Below are 19,779 nucleotides of genomic sequence, written 5' to 3' on the forward strand. Positions count from 1 at the left end.
GTATTTGTACAATTAATATACATTAATAATGAAAAATATTACTATTCAAAAATGTTTAAATCCAAGTTAACTTGGTTAAAAATATTATTTTTTATATAACACTTTTTTTTTTTAATAAAAATATGTCTTTCTTTTTTTCATTCATTAAGCAACCGGACAAGTTCGTGTAGAAAATGTATACGAATGACGTTTTTGCAACAATGTTTAAAATTAAACATGGCTACGGAATATTATACATAAAATTAAAATTAGTGAATTATATTTAAAATTATTAATTTTGTATGTTAATTAAAAATAAACTTAAGCAGGCGGATTTTCATATTGTAATAATATTTCTATAATAATTTGCAGTTAATTTGTACTGATTATTATGACTATTTATTACTAGTCATTATCCGCAATTGTCAATGCATTAAGAAGTAACAAACAAATTCATTTTCATATTTATTAATAGCAAGGAGGTAAGGAGTAGTTGCAAATATATTGTACAAAATTTTATTCATATTTAAACAAACATCTAAATACCTTTACACACTTCCTCATTTTAATGATATATTTGCGCTTAATACAAAATGCATGTCAAAAATTTTTATAAATGACGAAGAAATAATAAAAACTGAAGAAAAAGTATTCATATTTTATTGACGACCTTAATAAGTATCGCTTATCATCTTGTTAGGATGAAGTTGAGTTTGAAAAAAATATGAGAGACTTTCTTCGAGTCATGATTACATATAATGTGCTATATGTTTGTAAGTACTGTTACAGATATATTTTGAATCGGCACATAAAAATGAACAGTACGCTTTGACAAATACAGTTTCTAAGACAAAGAGTCTTAAATAAATTTATTACAACGACAAACGACTAAAGAGTTATGACAAATATAAGAAGCGCTAATAAAGGGCTGTTTTTTATATCTTCTGAAATAAATTTGAAACGTAGCTATTATATGAGTAAACAAGTATCTTGAAAAATATTTTTTCCGTGATTTGCCTTTGCTTCTTGTTAGACTTAACATTAATTTTAAAATAACAGTACTTATGTTCTCGTATATATGTATATCTACAGAAATATTCACGTTGAGAGTACCCTAAACAATAAATAAAGATAAATCAAACAAAATTATCAAAATAAATATTACGTATATTATTAATTTAACTTCAGAAAATAATATAAGAATGTTTGATCAATTAAAGAAATTACTCGTATATTAGCAGATGAAGAAAGACGAAAAAGAATTGATACGTTGTAAAAATAATTACAGTATGGGGTGAACGCCTGCCATTGCAGAGAGATGATAAAAGTTAGAGACTAAGTATCCTCTCTACTTTTCAATCCTGAACGAACCCGCTGTGAAACAGCGAGGATGAACTGCTGATAATGATAAAATATTAAGTTGTATTTGTAGAGTAAATATCGCTGCCTCAATCTTTATTATATACCATAATGGTAATCAACAATACCTGTGCTCATCTGAAAAACCTATTCTGGGGAAATTTAGGGGCCTGAGGTCAGGCAACATTGGAAGCGCTCATAAACTATCTAGCAACCCGCAAAATGGAGCGAATAAATAGAATATGAATAAGGCTTTAAAATAAATGTAGAATTTTTAAGTAAGTTCAATAAGGTCGAGGGCTTCAACTCATCTGTTTTATATGACATCTTTGTGAAATCTAATGAATTTTTTATATTTTTTCTGAAATCAATAGAGTTTATTTATATATCGTTTTGTTATACATTATTTTATTAATTTCATCACTGTTCAATGTTGCAATTTTTTGCTGAATAAATTACTGCTCGTGACGAAAGAGCTGATAATTTGAACATTAAATGTACAAATCACATTAAAATGGAACAGAGCTGATAATTTTTTTATAAGAAATTTTGTTTTTTTTATAATTAAAAATTTAGAAGATTTTTTTTTTTTTATAATTGTAATAATACACTAGTGTATCTAACTTGAATGACGTGTAATCAACGTAGACGTGAGGAAAACATGTGTAGGAGTATAATATGTCTAGACGCAATGCAATAAATCCTACAAATCAAGTACGTCTGTATGGACATAGCAGAATCTGTAAGCCCATTATATATACTTGGCGGAATGCCAGAGAGTGCACTAGTGCAGAAACACTTAGCGTCAAATGTTAAAATTCTTCTTTTCATATTGTTCCCAATAGGTTTCCGAATAGTTTTCAACATAATATAGTACATTGTTCTACCCACAAAAGTCTTTTATAATTGATAAAATACAAAATCAACCATATATATATATATATATATATATATATATATATATATATATATATATATATATATATATATATATATATATATATATATATATATATATATATATATATATATATATATATATATATATATATATATATATATATATATATATATATATATATATATATATATAATAATTAATTAATATTATATAATAATATAATATAATATAATATATATATATATATATATATATATATATATATATATATATATATATATATATATTTCTATGTATCATTTTATAAACTTATTAATTTCATACAATGAAAAAAACGTAAATATAAAAAAATATATATAAAATTTAGAGTTGTTAGATATTGTGGATATTACTTGTGTGTTACTATCTCAATAAATCTTGAAATACTTTGTGTTTTAATTATAATAATCTTACTTATTGATAGTCAACTACAGGAGTAATATTTACTTATTTAGACTTTTATATATATTATATGTACCGATATATGGGGAATATAACATCAAGGTCTTCTTTGTATTTCAACCATTATTAATTTTATTGTACAATTATTAATATTGATGACAATGAAACTAGGTTAGTTTATAAAATTATCTTTTATTCACTACCACTTGACATGAACACTATGCTAGTGGGGGCTAGACTAAAAAGAAAATTTACTATAGATAGATAACTGATAGATTTTTTAGTAATGAATACTTTAAGGCAGCATGTTAAACTGCAGTGTCTTAAAATACAGTTGAAAATTCAAGATTGTTGTTATTCTTTTGTTGACTAACTTACGACTTGACTTGTTAGTTTGTTGATTGATCATGATAGAAAGTAGTCTGTGTCCTTGTCTATCTAAAGTAGTACTTACATATTAAATTTCATAACAACTGCTTGAGGTGTTAAGGCTCAAACAAACTCACTTTTACATTTTTATAAACGTATTGAATTTTTCGTAATATTTACACTTTTATAAATATAAATATTAGAAAATTAAACGAATGGTGACTCTGCCTATATACATAGTTATGCTATTATGTTAAATATTATTAGAGAACTAGTAAGAGACGATATATGAAGATGAAGTCAGATCATATAGCTCATCATGACATATTCACTAAGAAATAACTACGAATTCCCAATTAATACGGCATAGAATAGGCCACCTCTTTCTTTTAAGAGGCGACTAAGGGACCTTTACAGTAGAGAGATGAATAACAGTGTCTCCCTTAAAACATCACTAAAGGCTGACAGTAGTTGCCAACTCGCCTACCAGGCGTGGCAACTACTGGGAAAACACGCCCTTATGGGTAAGGCCTACGAGGGGAGGTTAAAAAGTTCGCGGAATGGAGAGGTTCAATGGTGGGGGTTCATTTACTCATCCAGGTAGTCACTTGTTAAGCACCTCATTGAGAGTATATATACCAAGTTTGAACCAAATCGGGTCATTAACTTTTGAGTTATCGACCTGCAAACAAGTGAATCAGGAAGAAGTCATCGAATATGAAGAAAATTGAACACCGCGCCGTTATTAAGTTCTTCACCAAGCAAGAAAAATCCTGTCAGATGATTTTTCAAGTGCTGTTAGCAGTTTATATGGACTCTGCCCCTGGTAAAACCATGGTTTACAAGGGGCATAGTCTTTAAACAAGGAAGAGAGTCTATTGAAGATGGCCTCCGGACGGCCAATTGAGGCCACCACACCGAAAATCGTCGCAAAAGTAGAAAAACTTGTATTAGAAGATACCCGGCTGAAGACGAAGCAGCTAGTAGCTATCGTTGGAGTATCTGAAACAAGTGTTTTAAATATTCTACATTAACATCTTGTCTTGATTAAGGCCAGTACAAGATGGGTTTCAAGAATGCTTACGCCACTTAAAAAAGTGAGCGTGTTGAGTGTCCTCGCCTGTTTTTGGAGCTCTGTGGAGAGAGTAGGGAAAAAGTTTTGGCCCAAATTGTTACTGGAGATAAAACCTGGGTTCACCACTATGAACCTGAGTCAAAGAAAGAGTCGATGCAGTGCCATGAAAAAGGCACAATTCCTCCGAAGCAGTTTAAAGTGTTACAATCGGCCGGAAAGATTATGGCGACTATCTTTTGGGATACAGAAGGTATTTTGTTGATCGATTATAAAGATGGTGGTGTGATAGTACTACGCTTCTTTACTGAACAGATTGAAAGGAGCTATCAAGGAAAAAATAAGAGGAAAGCTGTCAAAAGGTGTGCTCCTTTTGCACGACAACGCTCTCGTCCATACGTGCCATGTTGCGACGCCTACCATCCACTGATGCGGGTTTCAAAAATTAGACCACCTACCTTACAGTCCGTCTTGACTCCTAGCGACTATTATTTATTCCAAAAAATGAAAAAGAAGCTGCGTGGAAAAAAATATGCCGATGATGAAGAAGTCAAGTCTGCAGTTTCGACCTATTTTGACAGCAAAGATAAACCTTTTTTTGATGGTATAAACAAATTATTTGAGAAATACGAAAAATGTGGTTAAGGGAGAATATATTGAAAAGGAAAATAGTTTCATGTTTAATTTCAACCCCCTTCTCCCTCATTCCGCGAACTTTTTGACCTAGCCTCGTATGTTCAGTAGTAGAAAGATGACGGCTGGTATAATAATAATATAATAAATACGATGATTTCTGGATGGATGATTGAATGATAAGTATTGATAACACTGATATCACTATTCCACATTAATAAAAATCTCTTTTTCCAAAAATAGCGTATTTAAAAGAGTTCATTGTTGAACATTTTGCTCTGTGTGATTTATACCTGTACTTATATATAAAGCTCTTCGAGTATCAATAATTGAGTGAGGTCAATAGAGATTTCAATTTTCTTCAACCAAATATCAAATTTGCATTTGATAAATAATTTTGCATGAGCTTTAATTGACAATTTAATTTAATTTTGCTTGTCACTCGCTGTGAATGTATTCAATGGCTTTACTAGATATGAAGTTGTGGTTATTGTTATTGTATTTACGTTTTAGCAATGTTATTAGATTGTTAATTTTAAATATGAATGTTTAGGGATCGTAAATGCAACAGTTTGCAAATTTAGTATTACTGTTAAGTGTTCTCAAGCATGTTATTTTAGTATCTATTAATGAATAATAGAAATGTTAAGACTATCGCATAACAATACTTTTTTTAAATAACAATTTTGGATGCGAAATTATTGTAGGAAACAATTATGGATGTACTTACAGTACACGCAAGAGAGAGAAAACTTGAAATAAAACCATATACCAAGGCATTTGACCAGCTTGGTAATTGTTGGCTTATAGTTTCCTGTTATGAAGAGATTTTTATACTCAATATAAGAAGTACTGTCTTGAAATGATGATGATATATTATAATTTCTTACTTTCTATATCAGGATTTGTAATATTGTAAATTTTGTCATGTTAATGCTATTTAGAATATTGCTTTCCATAAGAATGTTTGGAAATCATAAAGGCAGCAATTTGTAAAATGGGCACTATTATTTTTCATTCATATGCACATTTTATGTATTGATATATTGTTAGTATGTTATATCAGTTATTTAATTCGTAATAGAAATATTTATATGTTGTAAATAAATAAGCATAAAAAATAATAACTCACCTCACTAAGCTTTCTAATATTGCCAAATTTAGTCCTATTAACAGTAACAGGACAAAATTTACCAATAATAATGTTATTAGAATTTATGTTATTAATAACACTAATAATTTAAGAACACAATCAAAATTTATTCACAACAATAACATTGCTCCTGTGTGTCTAATTTGGTTATTTTATAAGCTAATTTTTGTATTCTAATGAGGTAAATATATATATATATATATATATATATATATATATATATATATATATATATATATATATATATATATATATATATATATATATATATATAATTTTGCTAAGTTTAAAATATCTTTTACTGTGATACAACCACTCCTTGTGTCGTAAATATTCCACTTGGTCCTATGATAATATCCCACCGTTCCTTTGGGCGAAAACAAAATTAAATATCGATCGCAATAACATTATACAAAGTATTTTTAAATTCTGTTTTAGGCCTGTACTACTCGGGATCAGATGACACAGGTAAACAGAGTGTGCATACATTATAGTATAGTTATTGTTGTTTATTTTTTTTTCAAAGAACTAAAAGTGTTTTTTTCTTTTGTAATGTCATCACTTATTCATTACGTATTGTGAACGTTTTAGTAGACATTTTGTGTTAAATGGAGACTTAAAAATGAAATTTAGAATAATTCACCTTTGTACATTCACCATCTTTGTACTATATAATAAAAAAACATAAATAAGGAAGTAAGTATGCACAAAAATATTTAAAAATACAATAAGCATAATTACAAAAAAAAAAAAACAAAATAATAATTACCGTTAATAAATTACAAGTAAAAAGATTACTCATATATAGTGGGTCTATGTATGTTTAATCAGGGGTCTTTTAATGGTATGAAACTTTTCTTGTATTTATTTTTATTTTGGAACAATAAGTTTACGTATTTATTATTATAAAAAGTATCAACAAATGAAAAAAACTCATCTTTTATTTATTGTAAAACTCATGTTAGATTTGATATCTATCTATATCTATCTATACTTATAATAAATCTGTAGAGAGGTCAATTCTGTACATGAAATATATTTCCAAAATAACTTTCTGGAAGTGATTAGTGATCGATACTGATGCCAAAAATGCAATCTGAAAATGTTTGTGTCTGTCTGTCTGTCTCTGTTCGTTATAGAAACAAAAACTACTAAACGGATTTTAACGAAACTTGGTACAATTATTCTTCATACTCCTGGGCAGGTTATAGTATACTTTTCATCACGCTACGATTAATAGGAGCAGAGCAGTGAAGGGAAATGTTGAGAAAACGGTAGAAGTTACTCCATTTTTAAGCTTCCTACGCGTGTGCAGCCTTAATGACCATTGTTTAAAATATAAAAATGTCCACCCGTGCGACGCCAGGACGGGCCGCTAATATGTAATTAACTGTATTTCAAGTCTACGAATTACAGGCGCATATCGTAATCGAAAAATGAATAGTTAGATAGATACTCTTTATTGTTTCCTCCAAAAGATTATAATAGTAAACTTATGTATTATAAATATAAACAATTACAGGAAATGGCAATGACAAGTACACACAGCCTCCTGTTTATGGTACTTGGCTAAAATTACATCGTTTTTAAAAGATTTGATTTATGAGTGTTCCCAGAAATGCCATTTTCTCCTCGAACGAAAGTAGTTATAGAGCTATTACGCTCTCAATTATTGCCTTTGATTTGTTAGGCTTCTCAGGTGCCATGCCGCCAGCGAGCGAGCAAACTAGATTATTGCAAAAAATTCTTACTTATTACTTGAAAAAATATTGTTTCGATACAAATTATGAAGAACTTTAAAAAATGACCTAGAAAAATTGATGATGATGTACTGGTTACAGTAACTTCACCTGTCAATACTTGCAGATTCGATCTTCGACTACGATGAATTGAAAGAAAAACACTTGTATCATTTAAATTCATTAGTATGTCTGTTTATTGGTTAAAGCATTTTCTACATATTAATATAACGTATAAAAAAATGAAGTAAGACATTTTGAACGATCTTTAAAGTCGTCATTTTGTAATATAAAATATTATTGTAAAATAAAGTGTTAGCAATAAACGAACTAAGAGTTGTTTAGTATAGGGGTAGTATAACCTTTTTTTTTTCATTGATAGTTTGGAACTCAAAGACAATTTATGATATAACTAAGACTGTTTTTATTCCAAAATACTTCGCTAGTCAAGATGTTTCGTTGAGTTTTCTTTATTTTTTATTATTAGTTTTTGGTGGTGATTTCTCCTTTAGTACAATTTACGATTTCATAGGGTTGAGAAGATCATACACTACATTCCTACTTCGCCAACACACTGAAATTTAATTTGATAATGAAAATGGAATGGTAATGTATGATTGTAAATGAGGATAAAATTAGATCAGTTGGCCTACCTAGACGATTTCACCAGGTATAAATCACGACAATTTCTAAGAGTTACCGTGTGGTGGTTGACCCGACAAAGTATATTGCTAGCCATTGCTAGTTATATATTTTGCCACTAGTCACTAGTACCAATTACTAACAATTCTCTTCCTCCCATGGAGAATAATTAAGCCTAAAATAATTAATGGAATCTGGTTCTTCATTCACACGAAGTAAGGCGTGAGGTGGTAAAAACAACTGTTTTATAGATGTCATTAAAGTAGGTCAACCTCGGAAGTATTTTATTTCAATTAACTACAGTTGTTATCGATATCTATATTTAACCTTTTTTCAACCAACTGGCCTTATTTCAAAGAAAACAGAGTTGTTAGGCTTTAGTAAAAAGGGCTACCATGAAAATTACTATAATGTACGCTATTACAAAATTTTCGTTCTAGTCAGTATATGAATAGCCGTGTCTAGTAGTCAAGGCGAAATAAATATTTTAGTTATAATATATATTAGTTATATTCACAACAAATTTTGATAATTCCTTTGTAACTAAAAGGGCTTATTCCTGTATTGGTTCCATATTAATTTTATTATTCACAATTTAATTTTTCAGAAGCAAAATCTTAAAGTAGACAGAATGCTTTATTGTTTCTTTTAGAAGAGTACAGTATTAAACTTACTAGAAATACAAACAATTTTTAAATATTTTTCTGGTATTATTATCTTGCGGAAGTCCATATCACTAGTTATTAGATTATAATTATTTTGTTTTATTCCTCTACTATTAGCATGTGTCTGACTGCCAACCCTCAATAATTGGCCACTGCTATATTCCATATCAACTTTTAATCTCCGACTGCCATTTTGTTTACGCGTGTTTTGTGACATGTGTTTCACCTTTAAACGAGGAATATTCAAGTAAATTAGATCGCTGATCGGAGTCTAGTGTTAACCGATCGGCACCTAAACTGCGAGTATGTTTTTTTATGTAACTTAGAATGGCAAACATGCCGACGGCTCACCTGATGGAAAGTGGTAACCGTCGCCAATATAAAATAAAAAATTTTTTTGATACAACTTAGAATGGCAATCAAGCTGACGGTCCACCTGATGGAAAGTGGTAACCGTCGCCTATAGACATGAGCAGTACCATGGACATAACAGAGTATACTGTTTCGCCCATGATACCCCCCATGCGTTGCCATTCCTGAGGACTTAGGTGTTATTCCTCTGTACCCAGTAAATTCACGCCATATCCCACTTTTCAAACCGAAACACAGCCATGCAAACACAACTGCTTCACGGTTGAAACACGAATGGGACAGAGGTACCCAATCAATCGACTTTTGTACAAAGTCTCCCTCTGGTAAAATAATATACACATGTGAAATAATATATATATATGTGAAATAATATACAAGTAATTACTAGAAATGCTCACACTGAGAAAATAATGTATTGTTTTTCTAAACGATTGAACGTAAACAAAAAAATTAGTTCAGCAGTGGACGGATAATGGCTGAAGAAATGATGTTGATAAATAAAAAGTTTTAAAAAAAAATCACGAGACGTGCTATTTTTGCTTTCAGTTAGCCTTTTGTACAATATATTTAATGTTTTAGTAATTAGTTAGTATAATTCTGAATATTTTCTGTATATGTGAGACATGTACTAGTACGTAATAATTAATAACAATTTTCATTTATGAAAAAAATTATACCTTTGATTTTTTTTGTGTTATCTGTATTGAATATTATTAAAAAAAGATTCCCTCCATCGGTTCTATAAGGTGCTCAATTTTTCGGAAAGTAGAACGAGGTATGGCGGTTGACCGATTAATTATTCGTTTGCGCTAGGGAAGCTACGATCGTTGAGACTAGAAGGCACGCCAGCGACATCGATTCCCGATAGAACGTTACGTAATTTACTAAAGCTCTATCGGCACGATGCGATGATTCCATTTTGGTCAGTTGTAGGTCAAAAGGTCACTTTGAAACAATCAGTGTCAAGGTAGTGAATGAAAGATTTCTGTCGGATATCTGTTATAGTAGGCAATGATATATTGTTACAAAATATATTTATACGTAAACATTACTAAAGGTTAAAGGTGAAAAGGTACACTAAAAACATAAAACTTTACGGAAAGTTGTATGATGTTATAACTTACAAATATGTGTAAAAATACTATATAATTTTTGACATGACCATATATTACGAGCGTAAATGTTCTATCTAACAAGGCATTTTATTAGAATGTTATCAGTTATTTGTTATATTATTACAAAGTTAAAAGATTACTTTAGCTACTTCGTTGTTTTGTCTACATGATTCAGGACTAAATCATTAATTTAAGCTATAATTTAAACATTATTGATAACAAATATCCAAACATTTTGAATCATACAGTTAAAATATTACGAAAATTAAGTTGTATCATTTACTTATAAATGATTTTTTTCCATTAATTAAAATAGTAGGTTCTAACTATAGATTTTAACCTTTTAATCTTGTTATTTGAAATGTATATTATAGAAATTTATTTACTTTATTTATTTTGCAAATTATATTCTAATGAACAATTTATAATCTCTTTAGACGATAAATTAAGTACAATAACTGACGAACTTCAGTATTGATTTATGTACTTAACATTTAATAAGATGTTGTATTCAAGAGGTATAGGTATTATCTAATATAAAAAGAGAATTACAACCACTTCATGTATAAATCCCGAACAATCCAGATTTAAACATATATTACTAGGGGCATTAGCAATTGTCTAGAGAATCTTGAAATTGCACTCGACTCGATGAATGTCGCTACTGATCGCCAGGAATTACTTCGATCGCCTTGGCAATAATGTTTTATACATTCTAGGATTTATGTAATGTGATTCTTACTTTGAAAGTGTACAAATAATAAACTTGCCGTCTCTATTTTGTTTATTTAATCGCTACATAAAATACAGATTTCCCTCAAGTCTAAAATTGAGTTATGAGCATATAAAAAGTACTGATATCGTATATATAAAGGTAATGTTGTGATATATTTTTAATGCCTGTCGCATTATTTATATTCATATAAAACAAGGTAATAACACTCTTAAACGTGTTGTTTTCAACGTTACTTGATCAAATGCTATTGAGTTTGAGCCTTTGCCAGCACGTTATTTTATGAATATTGCATTAAACGGAATAGCGAAAAAGCAAACTGAGATCCCTTACTGAAATCCGATAAAACCCTGTTCAATAGAAACAAAGGAACGCTAGACAGCAAGCTTTTAAAATTTCTGTCTGGGTTATTATCCCTTTTCAACAATGCTGGGAAATGGAAGGGTCACAGTGTATAACAAACCAATAAATACGTTGTTACGTTTGTGTTATAATACGTAAAACTCGTTTAACGAACTGAACAAAAATGCAAATCTATTTTATTTTCAATCTTCTTCGCTTACAAAAATAAATTCAATACGCAATAAAAATTAAGAATTGTACAAACAAATCTAATTTCCGACCGATCCCATTAAAAGAATGGCAGATTCATTAAAAGAACACAAAAAAAGAAACTGCCTCACCGATAAACGAACTGTGAAAACCTAGCAATTAATGCATGCCATTTTATTTACATTTTGCTGCTGAATAGCTTTATTCCATGAAAAACGACGCAAGTTCGATAGCGTTACAATAGAAATAGTACTATAGTGTTTACTGAAAAGGTTGGTTTTCATTTGTTTGGGAAGTTGTTCATATTTTTCTTCCTTTTTATATTGAGGGTGAATGTTTCACTTGGGTGGGGTTTTTGTGTAATAAAATGAATGTTTTCCTGTGTCTGTACGTCGATAACTATGCGTACTGCGAAATTTCAGTGGTGATACGCATACGTCATTTCGTTTGGTCAGCTTGTTGTGTTGACGATAGTCCGCTATTGCGTTTGCTTTTATATATTAGTTATTCACGTTAAATAAATATTAATTTTATTTAGTCTAGTAATTGATGTATAGAATGTGTTTTTAAAAGTTTATCTTTATGTTATTTCAGAATTGGAATATAAATTTTTATCGATGCTAATTTTTCGAATAATATTTTATAATGAATAAATATTATAGATGTTTAGATTTAATAAACAGATTTAAATGAAATTTGTTAAATAGATATAATAATGTATTTATATGGTAGCTTATTTAATTGATTGTTTTTTTTTATAATAATTTGTATATATATGATATCTTAAAAATACTTAAGTCTCAGTTAGATAACACTTGTATATCTATTTTTTTTAATATTAATAAATCAGATACCAAACTAATAATACGAAGTCAAAAATAAAGACAAGTGTTTGCATGGCTGTGTTTCGGTTTGAAGGGTGGGATATGGCGTGAATTTACAGGGTACAGAGGAATAACACCTGAGTTCTCAAGAATGGCAGCGCTTGAGGGTTATCATGGGCGAAACAGTACACCCTGTTATGTCCATGACACTGCTCGTGTCTATAGGCGACGGTTACCGCTTTCCATCAGGTGGGCCGTCAGCTTGTTTGCCATTGCTCGTTTGCTACAAACAGACTTTGAGCGACATTTTTTAATATGATGGTTTTCTACTTCCGTATATTATTATTTTGTTAATTGATTTAAGAGCTTTTTTATTCATAAATAAAATCTACAAATGTGTCAAATTGAATGCTTTAATGAAATAGGTTTATTTGTCTTCTATGCAGACTTCAGACAGATTTGGGTATGAAAATAACATAGTAGATATATAAACAATCATATTCTTATTGGTATAAACAACTTTGTACTTGTATTACCTTCATTAGCATAAAGCATAACTTTTATGGATGTAAAAAAATCTCTTGTTTTACAATTATACGTCTGGACGTAAATTGTAATTTATTTACAAATTCAATTTCCTGAATATTGTAGAATAAGGGCCAACGTCCATTTTAATTTTGACACTCTGACAATGCTTGGGATTTTATTAAGATCAAGCAGTGATCTGTTTAACAACCGCGCTCATAAAAGTAAATGTCGATATAAAACAAACACCGACATTTGTTTTTGCGCTATACTTAAACAAAATATGAGTTATCTTTTCTTACATATTAAAAAGAGAAATATGTATATAAAGTTAAATATAATTAATTCAGTATATCATATGATAGTTAATGTACAACAAAATATTTTAATTATTGCGCCAAACCAAACCTAACTAATTTTTTATGACTTATAAAATTAAATTATCACTAATGTTTATATTATATTTTTATGAAAAATAATTGTTCAAAGTTTGGAAACAAATAATAAAGTCATAAAATATTATTAAAGAAATCCTCAAAAGTATTGTATAACATTGCTTATATTTGTATTGTGTAATATTGTTTATCCTTTTATGTTTCGTATTTCAAAGAGAAAGCAACAAAAGAAGTTTTAAATAAGTTTTTAAAAAATTTCAGTAAAATTCCGGGTGAAGTGGACTGGTAAACACCAGTAAGCCACAGGAGTCCAGGTTTACCGCAAACCAAATTTACTCTCGAATTTTGTCTACTTTGGTACAGTTTTTGCTTCTGTATTTATGAGTTATATTATTTATTTAAAATTAAAATGATTATATCATGATACTATTATATTATCACTTTAATATATCTAACATCAGTTATATGGTTAGAATCACAGATAATAAATAAAATAATGTAATAAATATCGCTATTACATATTGTGAAAAAAATTTATGTAACAATTCCAGGCCATAAATAAATTAAATGAGTCCTCTAGTACAATTTCGATTTGTATTTTCTACATTAAATTTATGTGGAAATAAATTCAGCATTAAATTAAATTAATTTAAAATGAGTATTGTTGTTTTCATGAATTTCATATTTCATAAACGTTTACTAGTGTTCAAATTAATTAAGATACATTATGTTGTCTACCTTTAACTGTAACTTTTTTTTATTATTTGTGATTATATATGTGATTGATAACTAACGATGAACTCATAATTTCATACTTTGAATAAATTGACATAACAGCACTTTTATCAAATCATTATAAAATTTACAGCTAACCATTGACGGAAATCCTTATAGGGAAATTAATGTGCTTCTCAATTTTATCACTTCATAAAATTTTTATCTGTATGCGGATGGTTTATAAAGTCGAAAGGAGATATTTTATAATGCATATACACTGTAAAATGGAAAATAGACCTAGGCAGGTAACAAAGAGAAGAGGCATAATGCGTGCGCTATCTCGCAATCTGAGTAATGAGACGACTTCGATGTCATCAAACATTGTAGCTACTATGCAAGACTATATGGTTGTTACATGACTACAGCATTAGAATAATTAGCGTAGCTATTATAACGCTGTGTGAGGTAATATGTCAGAGTCGACAATATTAATTTAACCGCATAGTGACAGACTAAAAATACCTAAATGAGCATCATTATTTTTTATTCCCAGAATATTTTAAAGAGCGATTATGTATTTAAATAACAAGATACAAGATTATACATAAAAACAGGAAATTAAGTAGAATCTTGTATCAAATTGTATAGTCTGCGTAGTTTAAAATGTGTTGTGTATGTTACTGAAGTTCCATTTTTCTTTGACAGCAGAAAGCAGCTTGAAAGGGTAAATAATGTAAGAATATCGTTAAAAATTAGCTACTTTTAAATTGATATCTCAGTCTATTTGTTCCAGAGTGAACTAAAATTAACAAATTTATAATACTCGGTAACAATATTATGGTAGATAGTCTATTCAGAATATAAGCATGACATAAAAAAAACATGTTGTATATTTTATCAAATTTTATTAAGCAAATTTTAAAATAGAGTTCTGAGAATTTGCATATAATAACGTAAATGGCTTTATTATGTAATGGATAATATACGAAAAAATGTATTATGTAGATGACGCTACGGGTACAGCTGTTTATAAAGAAGTGACAATGTATTTTTCAATGTTTTTTTCTTAGTGATTTCCCTAAATAATAATAATCTTTCCAATAAATAAACACTAAGCATCGGACCCGTATCGATTTTTTATTATTTTCTGTATAATTCATTGCCAGATAAATACGTCAGAGCAAATATTTAATACAAAAGTTTGTACTGCAGTATTCAACAAGGTTTGGGTCTTCGAAAATCTATCTGAATGAACTCAGATGTATAACCGACGGTCGAAGAAATAAATTTCTTTCACCCGTTGCGTCCGGAGTGCCAACGTAACATATTTAATGTCAATAAGCAAGAAACCCTACTGTTGTGATTTATGTTTTCATATTGGATATGTTGAGACCAAGAAACAGTGAATATCTGATTTATGAATACTAAATTGGAACAAAAATGTAAAGTAGGTAAAAAGGAGGAAATTATAAAGATGAATTCCTTTATGTAATATAATATCTTCCCGAATTATTAATTGAATTTTGATTATTTATTTTTCAATTGATGGGGATAACTTCCATGTTTGTTATATTTTAATTATATCATTATTGAATTTCCTTTTTTATTTGCAAACCAAAACCTTAAATCTTTAAAGAGGTAAAGAGTAATACATATGCGTGTGCGTGCACGTGTGCGTGTGCGTGTGTGTGTACGTGTGTGTGTGTGTGTGTGTGTCTGCAAAATATATTAAATGTATGTAACATTTAATAGATTTTATATTATTGATAAATTTATATTTCAGATAAGACCTATTTCAAATTAAAATTGCACATCTTCTTTCGTTTGTCTACAGAGTTTTTCAACCTCAGCCAATTGAGGTCGAATAAATACACTTTCCATCTTCATTGACAGCCTGAGGCACACTCACCAAATATATGATTATGCACACAAAGGTCTATTTATCTGTTCCCAGCTTAATAAAATAAGAAGCAAAATTAAAGATAAATAAACATGTGCCGTAAATATACCCTATTTATAGGATAAGTGATGTTTACTTATTATATAAGTAGGGTATATTTACAGAAACTTATCGAAACTTTTGCTGAATGGGTAGAGTATCCATTTACTTTATAGCTTTTTGTATAATATTTTATTATTAAAACTACATGATGTACCTTTACTATTGAAACAACGATTGTGTCGGAATATTCCTTTGATTAAGATAGGTAGAAAAATGTCTTAGATCTTTCAGAAATTCATGGCTCTTTTTTATGGATTTGTCACTCACGAAGACTAAATTGCCTTCTAATGTATTCTTTAAGTATTTGACTTACCCTTTATATTGAAACCAAATAATACACACATTGTCGTATTTGGTATTATTATTTCATGACCAAAATTCTTTTTATCACAAAATATCACAAAAAAACATTTAACCAAAAAAGAATCATTTGACTTTTTCATTTCAGAACTCCTCTTCATTGATACATTTGACGGAATTCGAGTAAATTTCTTTCTATTTGATCGTTTGATGTTTGAGAAGACCATCAAAAGGAATTTAAACTGATGTTCCTTTATGCCTTTTTGTGAGTAATAGTAACACCATTCTACATTTTCCTCAAAAGTAAGACATGAAGCTATTAAATATACACTTATATATTTGTTTTACGCTAATTAAGGATATCACATTCTTAAAATAAATTCATGTCAAAGAAATATGTCCTCAATAATGCCAAGGGGGCGTTTATTAATTACGCGAGCTTAAAAAGAGGAAAAGGGATTTGGCGAAATCTCACAAAATCTCATCTGTTGGGAGAGACGACCCCCCCCCCCTCTTCCATAAAAATCTTACTTCAACTTTTTAATTTTCTCTAATTTTACAGAAATAAGCAAATGAAGAAGAATAATCAAAACCTTATATTGACGTAGGATATATTAAAAATCTCATGAGTAAAGATTACATAAGGAGTAAGGTGCATTACAAGGTGGGAAGGTACATCACAAACTACATCATCTTACCAAATGTCACAAAAAGTGTAAATAAAACAATGTTAAGATGTAGATATAGACGTTCAAAACACGCAATAGGTGATTTAATTTAAAAGAATTTTTGTATTTTTTTTTATGGAAGGTTGTAGAATTTTTAATAGTAATGATAGAAGGTCAATCTTCGAGTGTTGGCAGTCACACACATACTAATGGCAGCGAAATTAAACAAAGTAGTTCTAATCAAATAACAAGTGATATCGACTTTCACAAGATAATACTTAGTTCAGTAAAATATTTATATTTTTTAAAGTTTATACTGTAGCACATAGATAATAATTCTTTAATACTTTTAGACAACCATAATTATGTCCTGGCCTTCTTATGTAGTTCGGTGGTATTAAGCAGTTGACTAAGTAGTAATATTTTATGAGATGGAGAAATATTCATTACCAAGAAAAGCTCTCATTGTATAATACAGAGCTTATTTAGGGAACGCTATGCATTAATATTGATCAACTGGGAATCACGGGTGGCCTTGTATTAAAATATTTGCAAGCAAGAAACTTTATTGACCTTGCTTACAATTTTTTTGTATTTTTTCCTTGTCTCTTTATATTTAAAGAGTCACAAGAATTTGTAATAGGTGTAATGAAGAGCTTGGGTTGTTATTACTATTTGTTATTGATAGTTTTTTAAATAAAAAAAAACTATAAATAAAAAAAGTATGGGCTTTCTATAAAGTAATTGACTTTTTTGTCCATTTTTACCATAAAGTAGTAGAGTTTATATAGGCTATTAAAGTGGTATACAATATAAAAAATATACCTAACATTTTAGTTGGAAAATTAGATGTCACACTTCTGTTAATAATAGCGTTATTATTTATTCTGTTTTTTACTATAACAACGGATATTGTTGTAATGAAGATTATGTTTCATATTTTTCCGAGTATATTTAAATCCTACGTAACAGATTGCGAATCTCCAATCACTTTTAAGATTAATTAAATTCAATCAACTGGAGTTGGTTATTCCCCTAGGACTTTAAAAATCGGGATTATAGATCATGATAGTGTAAATAATTATTGTTACTAGCTATTAGTCGCAACTTTTTTCGCGTGACAAGGGTATGTCTACTATCCAGGATAAAATGCAGCCTGTGCTATTCTCGATTTTGTATAGTACATGTAAAGATACCAAATTTTATAGTGATTGGTTAAGCCATTAAAGCGCTAAGAAGTAATAAACAAACTAATAAACTCATATTTATAATAATATTATTAAGGATTATGACTTTATTAGTGTAACCTATGGATTGACCGATATAAAAGAAGCCTATTCTCCATGCCAAATACTATGTGTGTGCCAAATCTCATGACGATCGGTTGAAGATATTAAGGAGTTAAGAGATCCAATCGTAATGCGGACCGCTCTCACGACTTATCATTTGTGGTGAAACGGTCTACCGCATAATCTCTCTGAAACTTGGGCAGTAGGAACTGAGATTAAGATATTAGAGGTTTGTCAAGACTATTATAATGATTTATAGTTACTGCACTAGTTTTATTTTTTTTATTTTTTATAGAGCATAAGTTTCCTGATATATATAGAAACCACTATGTAATTTTTTCCGCCTATGGTATTCTGTGATTGATGCTATAGGTGAAATTTGATCTTTAATATAATTGAAACCTGTATTTGTACCATTACAACTATTGTTATATTAATCATCAAATAAAAATAATAATAGAAATACTTAACACCCAAAAACTCAAACAGATAACGCGAAGTCCTTGAACTCGAGAAAATCCAAATGTACAAGGAAACTATGCCAACTATATGAATTTATATACAATATCGTGGACATGCGTATTGGCCACATAGAAGAACCTAAGCACGAATCTTCTTCACCACAATCACAATGCAAGCTAATATGATCTTTGTGACATCGAGGCTACGATTGAAATTTATTTTCGCTGGGAGTCGAGCAAGCGCTCTATGTTGGGCGGAGGCATCGAATCGGGGTTTATTCAGTTGAAACCTCACCGCGTAAGGGGTAGTATCGCGTTTGCACCCCGCTCGATTTATAATCACTGAGCAATACCTTCCGAGATGTCAGCAAATCCATCCACGGAGAGCATTCGATAAAACGTCAGTGCTGCTTAACTTAATATACAAACGTAGCGGACGCATCCATTTTTCGATTTTTTTTATATACGAACGCCGGCTGTCAGAATCGCTGAAAGCAATATAAATAGAAACGTGTCATTTCGCGACTAATAGATTCCATTTTTTTATTTATAATACTAATATATTTATTAAATAATAACAGAGATTCCTAAAAATAGTGCTTGATACTGTAATTGCGTATTAGTGTAACAACTTTAGAATTAGTGTTCATAGGTTTATAAGTGGTCGATTTTATACAATAACATTGTATGGATATACCTAATGCCTAAGTGCATCTGCAATGGCTGTGATTTAAACCTTCGCCGCTGGGTATAGAATACATTTCAATATTCAATAATGCCTCCCGCTTGAAAGCTTTTGTAGAAAAATTGGCAAGTTATTGGCTTACAATTTTCTAAATTCAATTATAAAAACATTTATGAATAAATGATTTA

The 19,779-nt window shown here is 29.5% G+C and overlaps 1 protein-coding gene across 13 annotated transcripts in view; it reads left to right on the top strand.

Annotated features, from left to right (window-relative positions):
* LOC113510608 (small conductance calcium-activated potassium channel protein) overlaps window positions 1-19,779 on the top strand; it is a 266,010-nt gene that overhangs the window by 152,295 nt on the left and 93,936 nt on the right. For 11 of the 13 annotated variants that reach the window (XM_052896244.1, XM_052896245.1, XM_052896243.1 and 8 more), the window contains one exon: window positions 6,346-6,375. The exons of the other annotated variants lie outside the window; for them this stretch is intronic. In XM_052896244.1, coding sequence (XP_052752204.1) covers window positions 6,346-6,375 — 30 coding nt within the window. The remainder of the gene's footprint in view (window positions 1-6,345; window positions 6,376-19,779) is intronic. 13 annotated transcript variants of the gene reach the window in all.

The sequence above is a fragment of the Galleria mellonella genome, unplaced genomic scaffold (assembly GCF_026898425.1).
Source record: "Galleria mellonella isolate WM207_F2 unplaced genomic scaffold, CSIRO_AGI_GalMel_v1 utg32, whole genome shotgun sequence".
Classification (NCBI taxonomy): Eukaryota; Metazoa; Arthropoda; class Insecta; order Lepidoptera; family Pyralidae; genus Galleria; species Galleria mellonella.